The 13,345-nt window shown below is 36.4% G+C and overlaps 2 protein-coding genes across 2 annotated transcripts; one reads left to right on the top strand and one right to left on the bottom strand.

Moving 5' to 3' along the window:
- The first annotated feature begins 6,288 nt into the window (after positions 1-6,288).
- On the top strand, positions 6,289-8,850 carry LOC120015041 (ferritin-3, chloroplastic-like). Its single transcript, XM_038867238.1, has 8 exons — positions 6,289-6,674; positions 6,963-7,046; positions 7,135-7,195; positions 7,298-7,385; positions 8,014-8,075; positions 8,277-8,342; positions 8,435-8,498; positions 8,608-8,850. Exons 1-8 carry the CDS (start codon positions 6,370-6,372, stop codon positions 8,658-8,660), a joined length of 783 nt encoding a protein of 260 aa, XP_038723166.1. The 5' UTR covers positions 6,289-6,369; the 3' UTR covers positions 8,661-8,850.
- Positions 8,851-10,869: 2,019 nt separating this feature from the next.
- LOC120015040 (probable L-type lectin-domain containing receptor kinase S.5) lies at positions 10,870-13,345 on the bottom strand. Its single transcript, XM_038867237.1, has 2 exons — positions 11,968-13,345; positions 10,870-11,879 (listed from the first exon to the last, which is right to left on the bottom strand). Exons 1-2 carry the CDS (start codon positions 13,220-13,222, stop codon positions 11,059-11,061), a joined length of 2,076 nt encoding a protein of 691 aa, XP_038723165.1. The 5' UTR covers positions 13,223-13,345; the 3' UTR covers positions 10,870-11,058.

Consider the following 13,345-nt stretch of genomic DNA (forward strand, 5'->3'; position numbering starts at 1 on the left):
AACGTTTACAGCGGGGTAGCTCTTCTCATGGTTTGAATGCTTTTCCTTGACTTCAGTTTTGGCAACTTGAGGTAGTCAAAACCTTTTATATGGCATGTGGGTAGGGATTTAATCTCATGTGCGGCAAACTTGATGCGAAGAAAAATTACCAATTTTTCATGCTGTGGTTTATGTGGGAACGCTTTTGAGGATAATTCTCGTGCCCTTGTATGTTGTCCCTCGGCTAAGGAGGTATAGAAGGAAGTAGTGTGATCGTTGGGATACCTACCAAAAGCGTACAACTTGCAATTTCAGGATTGGTTGTGTGATTCTTTCTGAGAGCAAGGACACCGAGGCATGTGATTTTGCTTGTACTGCTTGGGATAATTGGAATAACATAAATAATTTTTTTCTATACCCAAAAAAAGAAATAAGTTTGAGGTGGTGGCGTTTGTCCAAAATTACGTGGTTGAATTTTCTCAAGCTTTCGTATTATGAAGAATAATCTCCACCCCAACTTTTTCTTCAATGCTTAAGTAATCGCGTCCACCACGTTTGGGTTTTTTTATAGGGAAAATTTCAGGCCGGTACCACTTGTGAAACTTTTGGACATTTAAATCCAATTCAAAAAACTTTATCCCTCTAAAGTACCATTAATATGCTAATTACCTTATTACCCTTATCTTCCTTCTCCCACAACACTTATAAATATTACATTCTTGTGAGTGGTAAAGCTGAAAGATTAAACGAGGAATTTCAAAACTAGATCTAATTCCTTGTTTGATTGCTGAGAAAATTAAATGAAAGGAAAACAAGATATGTAGGAAGAAACAAAGCATCTTCAAAAACCCATCACTCCAATTATTCTATTGTTCTATGTTCAGATAAACAGAGCCTTACGATAAACAATACAGAACAAAAGGGAAGGAAGGAGAGACTAACTTTTTGAAGTTACAGGGCTTCTTGTCCCGGACAAATTCTTGTGAGAACTTTCATTGCTCCGGCTTTTTTTTTTTTTTTTTTTTCTGGTCTTCAATGGCTTTCTCTCTTTCTATATGAGTGACTGCAATTGGCTCTCTCTCTTGAAGTTTTGGGAAGAAGTCGGAAATGGCACTAACAAGAGAAAGAACTAAATCACATCACTTCAAGCATATAGAGTCCGACAATACGTCAACACATGAAGTTATATGTCAACTGTTAGAATATATTCAAATCTTTAATTCATCTATTTAATGTATCGAAGTTGTTGATTTTCAACAGCTAAGTGTCTCACTGAACTTAGAAATTGATAATCAAATCAAGTAGGATTTGGACAATGTTACTGTTTCGAAACAGTAACATTGGTCGGCCAGTGTTATTATTTGGAAAAAACTTCAGTGTTGATCGATTTCGGTGGCGATTCGCCAAACCACCATCATAGTTGGACTCCCCTCATTGAAGCATACAATACCCAGCCAAGTACGACCCAAAACGGCCATCGGATACGGCCGTTTTAAAACAGTAACATTGGTCAATGTTACTATTTCAAAAAAGTAACATTGGTCAGCCAGTGTTACCAATGTTACTATTTCAAAACAGTAACATTGGTCGGCCAATGCTACTATTTGGAAAAAACTTCAGATCTGGTCGATTTTAGCGGCGGTTCGCCATACCCTCACTACCATTAGAATCCCCTCATTGAGACGCACAATGCCCAGTCATGTACGACCCAAAACGGCCACCGGATATGGTCGTTTTAAAATAGTAACATTGGTCGGTCAATGTTACTATTCCAAAACAGTAACATTGGTCGCCCAGTGTTTCCAATGTTACTATTTCAAAACAGTAACATTGGTCGGCCAATGTTATAATTTGGAAAAAACTTCATATCCGACCGATTTCGACGACAATTTGCAATACCACCACCACCATTAGACTCCCTTCATAGAGACGCATAATGCCCAGTCATATTTGGACCAAAACGACAGTCATAAAAAGAGATAAGAGAGAGAGAAAGACGTAGTAAAAAGAGATGTTCAAGTTTTTTTTGGTGAAGAGGTTGAGACTAACACATACTACTGAATCTCAGTTTCAGTCCTGATATAGAAGAGATTGTAATGATCCGTATTTGAAGCTTAAGATCTATATGTAAAGATTTTTTTGTGATCCTTAGTTCCTTACTTTATTGGTACTTTGATTTCTAATTGTAAACTACTTGAACTGTTCGTTTGACTAAACAAATGTAAGATAAATAAGATTCATGGACTGGCTATTCCAGCAAGTCTAGAATGCCATTAAGATAAAATTTAAAGTTAAAAGGTTGATAGGGTATGTTATTGTTACCTCTCAAGTTGATATGGTTTAACACAGGCCGAAAATGGGTACAAGCTAAATAATGCATCATTGGGAGGGAGTAGTAGAGAGAGAGAGAGAGAGATTCAATAGGAGAGAGAAAATTATTGTGATGAGAGAGAGATGTAGTAGGAGAGAGAAAATTATTGTGATAAGAGAGAGATGCAGTAGAGAGAGAAGATGTAGTGAGATAAGAGAGATGAAGCATATAACAAGAGTGAACCATATTAGATCTAATCCTCTTTGAAAAGGGGCAAAAAAGGAATAAGATAAAATTTAAATAATTTAAATATTATAAAAAATAAAAATGGACTTATGAGGGATAAAGTTTTTTGGAGTGGACCTAGATGTCCAACAGTTTTGAAAGTGGTATTAATATGTCATTTTCCATTTTTTATAAACTTTTAGGCTCCGTTTGGATCAGCATTTTTAGTAACATTTATACTACTTGTTAGTATAAATGCTACTTTTAATCCAAACTGGTTTTTTTGGCACATAATCTGAGATATTTTTATTCAGCATTTTATGCTACTTTTGATATGTTACTTGTATTAAGCATTTTAGTAGCATTTCACTATCAAAAGTCAATAGTCCCCATTAATTTTTTTATTCCATTTATACCCTCACTTCATGTGTTATTATAAATTAATTAATAAATAAATAAATTTATTGATATTATAAAATATTTATCATTTAATATATGCTACTCAGCAAAAATGTTACCAACAAAAGTTCAACCAAACACCACACAGCATTCGAGCAGCATTTCTGCTAATAAAATTCTCCAACATTTCTGCTACCACCATTTCTACTAGCATATCTGCTATTTTCAAAATGTCTTACCAAACTAGGCCTTAGGCTCTGTTTGGTAGAGCGGATAGTTTGATTTTCAATACTAACAGAAATGCTATAGAAAAAATGTTGAGCTGCTGTGAAATATGTTGTGAGGTGTTTGGTGAAGTAAAAGTTGATGCTAACAGAAAAACTGTTGAAATAATATTAGTTTTTTATTTTTATATTAAAATTAATCTAATAAATATAATTCTTATTAAAATTAATCTTAAGTATTAATTAATAAATATTTTTAATTAATAAAATATTAATACTTCTTTATTTTATAGTATTAAAACTGTTAAAAATAATTCTAAGTATTAAAATTATATTTAAGCTAATAAATATAATTTATTATTAAAATTAATTATAATTTGTTTTTATATCAAAACTGAAATGAATGTTTTAAATATTAATAAAAAATATAAGAAATTAATGTTCTAAATATTACTAAATGTTATCATTTGTAGGACCCACATTATTAAAAAATAAAAAATTGTAATCATCTGTGGGGTCCACATCATGAAAAACGAAAGAAGGAAGGGAGGCTAAACGTCTCTTGCTATGTAAAGAAGCTCCCTCAGGGAGCTTCTTTTCCTCCAGCGGATACGCTGACACTTAGTCAACGGATTCGTTGGTTCTGCTGCACTGTTTGGTGTAGCGGAAGATGACAGCGGGTGGTGCAGCGGATCCACTGCACCAAACAGACAGTGAATGTTGATGGTTTTGTAATCAAAGAGGATCCGCCTATTTGGTGCAACGTCGGACAAGGCAGATCCGTTGATAGCAGTTCTACCTGAAACTCAGAAGCTCCGGATCGGAGTTTCTGAGGCGGAAACGTTGACAATGTTTTTAAAAAAAAAAGTTAACGTGGGGCCCATAGTGGCCCCACTGTTTGTAGTTAAATATTATATTTTAAAGGTTAATGTGGGCCCAACGTGGCCCCACTGTTTATATTAAAACAATAGTTTATTTGTTTAAATTTTAAAAATAACATGTGGATCCCAATTTAAATAATTTATTAATATTTTAAAATGTGGACCCATTTTTTAATTAATATTTTTATAATAAAATATAAGAATATTAACTTTTAAGAGATTTTTATGCTTAAAATTAATTTCAATAAAATTATATTTATTATATTAATCTATTAGTAAATTTAAAAATTAATTTTAACATAAAAATCATAAAATCTAATATTATAATACTTTAATCAACATATTTTCCACTAGCATCAATTTTTAGTTCGTCAAACACCTCACAGCATATTTCACAGCTTTAAGCTCAACATATTTCCTACAGCATTTCCATTAACATTGAAAATCAATCTATCCGCTCTACCAAACGCACCAATTTTTTGGTGTGGGTCAGTGGTGGACCCAGGAATTGAAATCACTAACGGCACAAAAGTATTGCAGGGGTTCGGCGGCAACGCCCACGGAATTTTTTTTTGGATTCTATATGTAATCGATTTACGATTATTGATCACAAACACAAAAACACACTAATAATAATTCAAAACAATAATAAAACACATTGTAGTTATGACAATTGTTCTCTACAAGTTTTCATATTTTGAAAGTAATACGAGGGATTAGGGCCCATGGCTCTTATCCACAATGAGAGGTATTGAACGTTTGAGAGGCTTTGAGGGCCTTGGATGTAGGTGGGCTTAATAAATGATAAAATCACTTTGGGCTTAGGATTTACGAGGTTGGGTTGGGTCAAAACTAGTTATTGGATTGAGTAAAAATTAATGGATTGGGGGCCTTAGGCTTAACTTGCCATTCAATTTATAGTATATTTAGTATTAAAAAAAATTTCACTGGGGGCACGTGCCCCTAGTCCCATGTACGTAGGTCCGCCATTGGTGTGGGTGCAATACTACGAGATCATACCGACTGCGTTTGTATGACTTTTGTTAAATGTGTGAGTGACGTGTTTGAGTCGATCATTTTTGAGACTATGGTTGTACTTTGGAGTTTGTAAATTTGTAGTGAATATGGTTTTTAGGATATTTTTGTTAAAAGAGACTCTTTTATCATTCTGTCTGCATTGACATCTGAGTCCCACAAGCTATCAGTTTTTGGACATATTACAGATGTCATTAAGAAGATTACTCATTCTTTGGATACTGTGATTTTGGACATATTACAGATGTCATTAAAATTAAAATTCTTGTATCATCTCTACTATTACTGCGGATTGTATAACTTGTTTGGAGCAATGAAATTCTTCCTATTTCTTATTAAAAAATTATAGTTTGTTTAATCATAGAATTCTATTAAAATTAAAATTGTATTATTTTATTTATATATATAGAGCTAAATCCAATACTTAATCCGACTACTTCTTAATTAATTTATTAGATAATGAACAGTGATAATATCGAATTACAGGTCAAGTGTTAATAACTAATATTGTTACTGTGATAGACTCCAAAGTGCTGTAATTCGATATAACATGCTGTTTAGTGGCATAAGCCTATTCTAATGTGATAATAACAGCATGTTATTATCACATTAGAATAAAAATTTCAAAAATAAGAGAATTTTTTTATTAATTTCTCAATATTAGATATTATTTAATGGCACTAAATTACACATATTTCAATCTTTTGATTATTATAATTAACCAAAAATTAATCTTTTTCTTAATTATTATACAGGTTATAGTAATAAATTTATTACTTAAAAATGGGAAAGTAAATTCCAAATTACTTTTATTACTCTTTTTTGGATTGAAAGTTGTGTGACAATTGGATTTTTTTTCAAAATGTTATGATCTACGTGATTATCATAATCCTCTTCAGAGGTCCGAAATAACCACAAACACGGGCCTGTTATGCGCCCAGCACCACCACTCAATCCTGATAATCCACGTGTTTACCAATCCAATGGATTACACACGCTTCAATGCGCTTTTATATATCTTCTTCAAGTCTCCACTACTCACCGGAGGGACCTTCTTAGGTCCACCCTATTTTCATCCACCCTTTTGTCCACCTTCATCAAACACCATTGAATCTAAAAAATATCCTCGAGATGCTCACCTGAGTAAAGACTGTAATAACCTTTAAAGAGTTATTTAGAGGAGGTGGATGGTCCACTCTTTTCATAAGAGTGGACCTTAGTAATTTCCCTCACCGGAAACCCTTTGTTTTCTATTGTTTTCTTCTGCTATTCAAAGCCACCCTTGAAATATATTTGTCCTTCCATAGCTGTAAAAATGTTGCTCAAAGCGTCTCCTGCATTTGCTATCCTGAGCGTCCCTTCTCATGGGGAGACTCTAGTGAATCCTCTGTTTTCGCCCTCCCCTGTTTCATGGCAGAGTTTGAAGGGGAAAAATGGAATCGGGTCCATCGTTTGCGCTGCGTCCAAGGAGGCCAACAATCGCCCGTTAACTGGGGTGGTGTTCGAGCCCTTTGAAGAGGTGAAGAAGGAGCTCAATCTGGTTCCCACTTTCCCGCAAGCTTCTCTCGCTCGCCAGAAGTATACCGATGATTGTGAGGCCGCGATCAATGAACAGATCAAGTGCGTTTGGTTTGTTGCGTTTTAGGTTTTAGTCTGGGATGACATTTTCTTAAAAATGGTTCCTTTTTTTTTTCTCTCTCTTTTTTGGCCCCTTTTATATTATTTATGAGTTTATGTGGTGGGGTTTTGCTACTAGAAATTCTTACGATTTTTCTCTAACCTTTTCGGTCATTTCTCTGTAAAAGTTGCATATTATATGACTAGAAATTCTTAATCTCATATGTTATGTAATTTGTACGTTCTTTGTGTTCTTTCTAACAAATTGTTCGTTTGCTCACTTTATATCAGTGTGGAGTACAATGTCTCATACGTCTACCATGCTTTGTTTGCTTACTTTGACAGAGACAACGTTGCCCTCAAGGGTCTTGCCAAGTAAAGATTTGGAAACTCCGAAGTTTTGTTGTCATTTTCTTTTAGGTTATTTTGAGTAAAGCTTATTGATGTTTCTCATTTTGAGTAGGTTCTTCAAGGAATCAAGTGAAGAAGAAAGAGACCATGCTGAGAAATTGATGGAGTACCAGGTATTAATTATTGCGAATCTATAAATTGTTACATTACTTAAATGTTCAAATATTCCTATTATCTGAACCTAAGTCAACAAGCTTCTTTCTTTAATCTTATAGAACAAAAGGGGTGGGAAGGTGAAGCTGCAGTCTATATTGATGCCTCTTTCTGAGTTTGATCATGCAGAGAAAGGAGATGCATTGTATGGTGAGTTTCGCAAAAGACCCTTCTCCTATTTTTGCATAGTTGGCAACTTTTATTCGCACGAGTCTTCAAAAATCTTTTTGATTTTGTTAATGTGAAAGTGCTCTTGCATGATATTCAACTGAGTTTTATCTTTTCATATATTTTGTAGGTAGATTTTAGGAGGTGAACCATGTCTACAAATTAGCTAAGCATATACATTTTTTTATACCTTGTTTATGTCGACTTATGCATGTGCTTAAATGGGATTCATCTTGCGTGTAGTAGTTCACTAATTTTTCAGTGAAAAAAATCATTTTTATTCATATTTCCATGTGAACAAGAAGTCGTCAGCACACTTGCATTACTGTTTATCTGTGGAGTTGCATTTGTATTGCAAAGCACTGTAGCAGGGAAAGTGGATCTTGTTGACTTTTCTTTGGTTTGAAACTTGAAAGTGTATAGTAAACTTGATGAATGATGAATGTAAAAGTGATGGAGAACAATACGTAATCTATTTCTTGCTCTTTGATTTGATATCATGGTTTTAAGTTGTTTGTTTAGTTTTATTGCACTGTATAAAGATCAAATTGTGCTTTGTGTTACATCTCTCTAAAGATGGACTTCTAATTCTGTATGGTGTTAAATACAGCAATGGAGCTCGCATTATCACTTGAGAAATTAACAAATGAGAAGCTTCTGAACCTGCACAGTGTAAGATACTTCAACCTTGTCTATGTTATTTCTTTCATTTTTTATATGATTCTGAAAGTTCCATAGAGCTTACTTGTAAATTTGATGATATCAAAATTTGTGGAGTATTTTGGTTAAAATTTGATTCTGCCTTTTAAGTTTTTAAGAGCATAAAATAAAATATTTGAACTATATGAGTAACATTAGTAAATTTGGTACCAGGTAGCTGAGAAGAGCAATGATGCTCAGTTGTCAGATTTCATCGAGAGCGAGTTTTTGGCTGAGCAGGTTGCTTTGACCTTCACTTTTGCTCAATCATTTTTCATGAAAGTAAAAGTGTTTTAATTCTGGTATTACCTCTATGATTGCTTCACTTGTAGGTGGAATCCATCAAGAAAATCTCAGAGTATGTTGCTCAGCTAAGAAGAGTCGGCAAGGGACATGGTACAAGCCTTGTTCACAATTGTCTTTGCTTGATAATAGTAGTTATTAGTTTTTCAAATTTACCATTAGTTTTTCCTTCTCTAAACTGGTGATTTTGGTTGATTCTCAGGAGTCTGGCACTTTGATCAGATGCTACTACATGAGGACCAAGTTGCTGCCTGATGAAGAGGTGGTGGATGGCATTACATTTGGTGTTTCAGTGTCATAGTTTATTGTTTAGACGTCGTAGGAATTATGCTTCAGTGGAGTTTAGGATAGACTGCTTCTTCTGAATCAAACCAAGCTTATGGTCGTTATTTTATGCGATATCGGAAGTTTTCTTAGCCCTTTTCTTGAATTTTTAGTTTCGTTTTCGAAGAAAATTGTGTGCCAAGCACCTACTTATGGTCCCCAAACACAAGCCTAAATCATCAAATTTTAAGGCTTTGGACATACTTCCCCAATCCCACACATTATTTTGGGGCCCATAATGTGTCTTCAGAAATCACACAATCACAAAAATGGTCACTTTGTGGGAATTCTGAATTTGACATAAGACAAAACCTTTTGATTGTGATATTTCTGCAGCTTCTGGCCTGGAGATTCTCGGCTCTTTTGTTTGTTTCTTTCACATCATGATGAGAGCAGTTAAATTTGAAGTATGCTACTTTTTCAATTTTGTTTTAGCCATTTTATTGTGATTCATAATAAAAGTCTAAATTCTTAGGCAACGTGGTGGTCCCTAATCATCGTCCCCACCACAAGGGTGTCGATTCAGTCAGATCCATGAAGCATGCCTGGTCAGCAATTCTGCATGGCCTTGTCTGTCTTACAATGTGAGGTAGGTTGATTTGGCTCTCTTTCGTGGAAATAGACTCGCTTCAAATTGCTACAGGCCACAATTTCCTGACCAACGATTGACTTGGGACACAAAAGTTTACAACATATATTGTATGCAACCCCTTATTATGTGGAGGGTGTGTTTTCAAAATTGAACCCTGCAGCCATATCACGAGGCCACATGCTCATCTAAAAAAAGTAAACAACATCCATGCATTAATCTTCCACAGTGGGCAGATCACATGCAATATGTACACAGACCTAACCTCACATATTATGTGAAAAATGCTGTTTTCAGAAATATGAACTTTTGTCAAATAGCAACCTCTAATCAAATGACAGTAAAACTGGAAGTTTTATTTTATGGATATTGTTTGATCTTATGGGTGTGTATTTGGTACTTCTCTGTTAACTCTTCCGGTTGTGGTTCACTTGTGGGTTTTCCTTGAAACTGGATAATATCGCTGTGTTCATTATTTTTACTTGTTCTGGTTAAGTAGCCTAATGTCAGAAATTTAGGGTCTGTTTGGTATCACTTTTGTTTCTTGTTTTTTGTTTTAGTTTTCAAAAAATAGAAAACAAAAACAAAAAAATATTGTTTGCTTGTATTTTTTGTTTTGGTTTTATGACCAAAAACAGGTTTTCAAAACTTTTGAAAACAAAAAAAAAAGTTTTTAAAAGTTTTGGAAAAAATATTTTTTGTTTTTGCTTTTTATTTTTTGAAAACTAAAACAAAAAACAAAAAACAAAAGTGATACCAAACAGACCCTTAGCATCTGATGAGTAAAATGTTTGTCTACAAAAATTGAATGCAGAGAAAGACATGACTGCAATGTTGATGAAGCAGCCTAATACCAGAAGTTGATTGCAAGTTAACAACCTGCAGGGCATCCACCACTTCAATACAATTTTGAAGAAATAGCACTTTGTCACAAGAGAGACGTCGTTGCAACAGCGTACAATATTTTCTACGGGTTCTTTATCCCCTTAACAAGTGTGTTTCCTGTATGGTTGTCCATGTTTATAGGGAAGAATTTTTTTTTTTTTTTGCACAAAAAAACCTTACCAAATGTGCATTAAAGTCCAAATGGTATGAGGCATAGGAAAAATCGCACTTGTTAAGAGTGAATGGAATCTTTTAGGAAACCGTAACACAAAATTTTTCAATGCGACAATTATAATGAGGCATAGGAAAAATCGCATTGAGAGACTAAAAGGCTCCACGGGTGAGTGAATTTTTGATCATTTTTAACTGAAACAGTTGGCAGTAGATTTCTTTACAAATCTTTACAATGATGATTAAAAAAAAAGTCCAAATGGTATGGAACAATGCCTCTTCATTAGAGGAACCTGTTGCCAACATGGATGGAGGCATAGGGAGGCATACCTTGAACTCTTCGGCAAGCAAGGGATTCATCTGCTAGTGTTGCATCTGTGTTGCCTCCCGCTGCATTCGGTTCAGGATAGCTAGTCTTATTGCATTGAAAAGGAAAAAAAAAACACTTGATGGGAAAAAGAGATCCAAAAAGTATGAACTTATAGAAAATAAAAGTTCGAACAAAAGCACTCTAATCAACTTGTCCAATCATCGCATGAAATTCATTGCTATCTACATAAAGAATTACTTGGCATAAAGCCAGATATTTTGACAATTTTCCATAAACAAAAAGGAAAACCAAAGATGTTAAATCCATGCGGATTTGGTTGAGCTGATCACAAAAAATAAAAAACAACCTTCTCATCACAATAATGAGTTATAATTATATCCTCCGCTATGACTTTCTGTGCTAACACATTGTGGTGTCCAACTAGATGTAGTTGAAGCTGTAATTGCAGAAATATCTTCTGTCGTGCCGCTGTTCGGTCCTCCAGCAGAGGGCCACACGAAAGCGGGCTTGAACGATGGGACTTGACCCACCGCCACTGACCCTGATATTATTTGGACAATGGTATGTGTTTTAGGCCTTTCACTTGCAATAGGATGGGAGCAAGCCAGCCCCAACAACAACAGCCTCTCAGCTTCCTCCGCTGTGCAATCATTGACAAGTCTAAGCCTTTCATCCACAGCATCGAGAAGGCGGCGCTCACGGTGCAGCCACCAAACCCAGTCCACCAAGAACTGGAAGCCTGCAATCTTGGTCCACGGACGCTGACCACACACTACCTCAAGTAGTACGGCCCCAAACCCATAGACATCAGACTCACATGTGGCCTTGCCTGTGTGAAAGCACTCGGGTGCAATGTAGCCGATGGTTCCTGGCACTCCCTCGAGCTCAACATAAGAGCTTTTCTCAATCTCCAAAGCCCTGGCCAGCCCAAAGTCACCAAGACGAGCATTGAAATTGGAGTCTAGCATAATATTGCTCGCTTTGAGGTCCCGGTGCACAACTTTCTGGTCATATTCATTGTGGAGGTAATGTAGTGCATATGCTATGCCTGATACGATCTTGTACCTTAACTTCCAACCCAACAACTTATTGCCATTGAATAAGTGATTGTCCAAGCTCCCATTTGGCATGTAATCATACACTAGAAGAAGTATATCCTTCTGATGACACCATCCTAATTAATCATAGTAATTAAAGTGATCAGATTTAGATGCATATATGACACCAATCAATAATGATCATTTTAGAAAGAAGTTCATTACCTTGTAAGCGAACAAGATGCTTGTGGCGGAGACGGTTGATGATGGTGAGTTCAGCAAGAAAATCGTCTTTGCTTTTGATACTGTCTCTGGAGAACTTCTTGACAGCAACCTCCATATCCTCTTTGGGAAGGACACCTTTGTAGACGACACCAAAACCGCCCTGACCAAGCTTATGCTTGTCGTCGAAGTTGTTAGTTGCCTTCTTGAGGTCCTTGAAGCTGAACTCCCTTGGAGTTCCAGGGAGGCTCTTGAGAGCTCCCAGTATATTTGGGTCTGATGCTGCTTTCCGTTTCTTGTACACCCAGTAGGTGAATCCTGCAACTCCTATAACAATGAGTAACAGAGACGGTACCCCAATTCCCAATCCAATCTTGACACCATTGTGGTCAACGGCATTTCCACCACTACCACTTCCGGGAAGCACCTCCACCGTCAGATTCCATCCGAGTACGCAGTTGAGCTGGATAGTGGTCCCGGTGGAGGCTGCGAACCCAAAGTAGGATTCCTGTTTGACAATGTCTTTGAGATCAAGATCCGAGCTCAAAAGGGGGACGGCGGGCTTGGTCTCTCCTTGTTTAACCAAATACACATCCAAGATCTTCTTTTGACCATCGTAGTCGACCCAGACGGTGTAGTTTTCGGCTTCCTTCGGAGCGATTTGGAGGCCCAATTTTGATAATGACACAGTCTTGTTAGATTTGATGCTGTTAATGTCAAGACCAACGTGGTTGTCGTCGGGGTCAAAGTCCTGCTTGAAGGTGTCGAATTCAACGGCGACGAAGTGGTTGTTGGGGTTACCATCGATGGTGGAATTGGTCAATCCGAGATACTGGCCGTCGCTGGCGAGGGGAAGACTGGTGTCAGGCGCAATTAGGAAGGCGAAGCCCTCTCCGGGAGGAGACGATTGATTCATCCAGTAAATGTTAATGTCAAAGGAAGTGTTGAAGGAAGCCACATTTCCTTGTCCTTCGTCTTCGTCCCAGAGCTTGAACCCTTGATTGAAGAAGACCCGGCCAGATCTGTTGGTGAGGCTGAAATTTCCGGCTGAATCAGGAGTGATTTGAAGAGCTCCATTGCTGATTGTAGCAGGAGGTACCACCTTAAAGACGTCGTAGTAAGAGCTGTTGAATGGACCCCATGTGTACTCGTTTGTCTGCAGCGAGGTCACTGAAGAGAAGATCCAGACCAAAAGTAGCAGGATTGTGGCAAGGATTGGTGCCGGAGAAGCCATTATTGTTCTGTGATTATTGAACATCTAGTGTTCGATGATTTGACTATGAGAGGATGCTGCCATAACCATCTCTGTTGAAACATTATGGAAAACCAAATGAAAAGGTTTTTTTAGTAAATTTGCTTCAATCATTAAAGCGAATCTATA

Source organism: Tripterygium wilfordii, chromosome 14 (genome assembly GCF_013401445.1).
Source record: "Tripterygium wilfordii isolate XIE 37 chromosome 14, ASM1340144v1, whole genome shotgun sequence".
NCBI lineage: Eukaryota > Viridiplantae > Streptophyta > Magnoliopsida > Celastrales > Celastraceae > Tripterygium > Tripterygium wilfordii.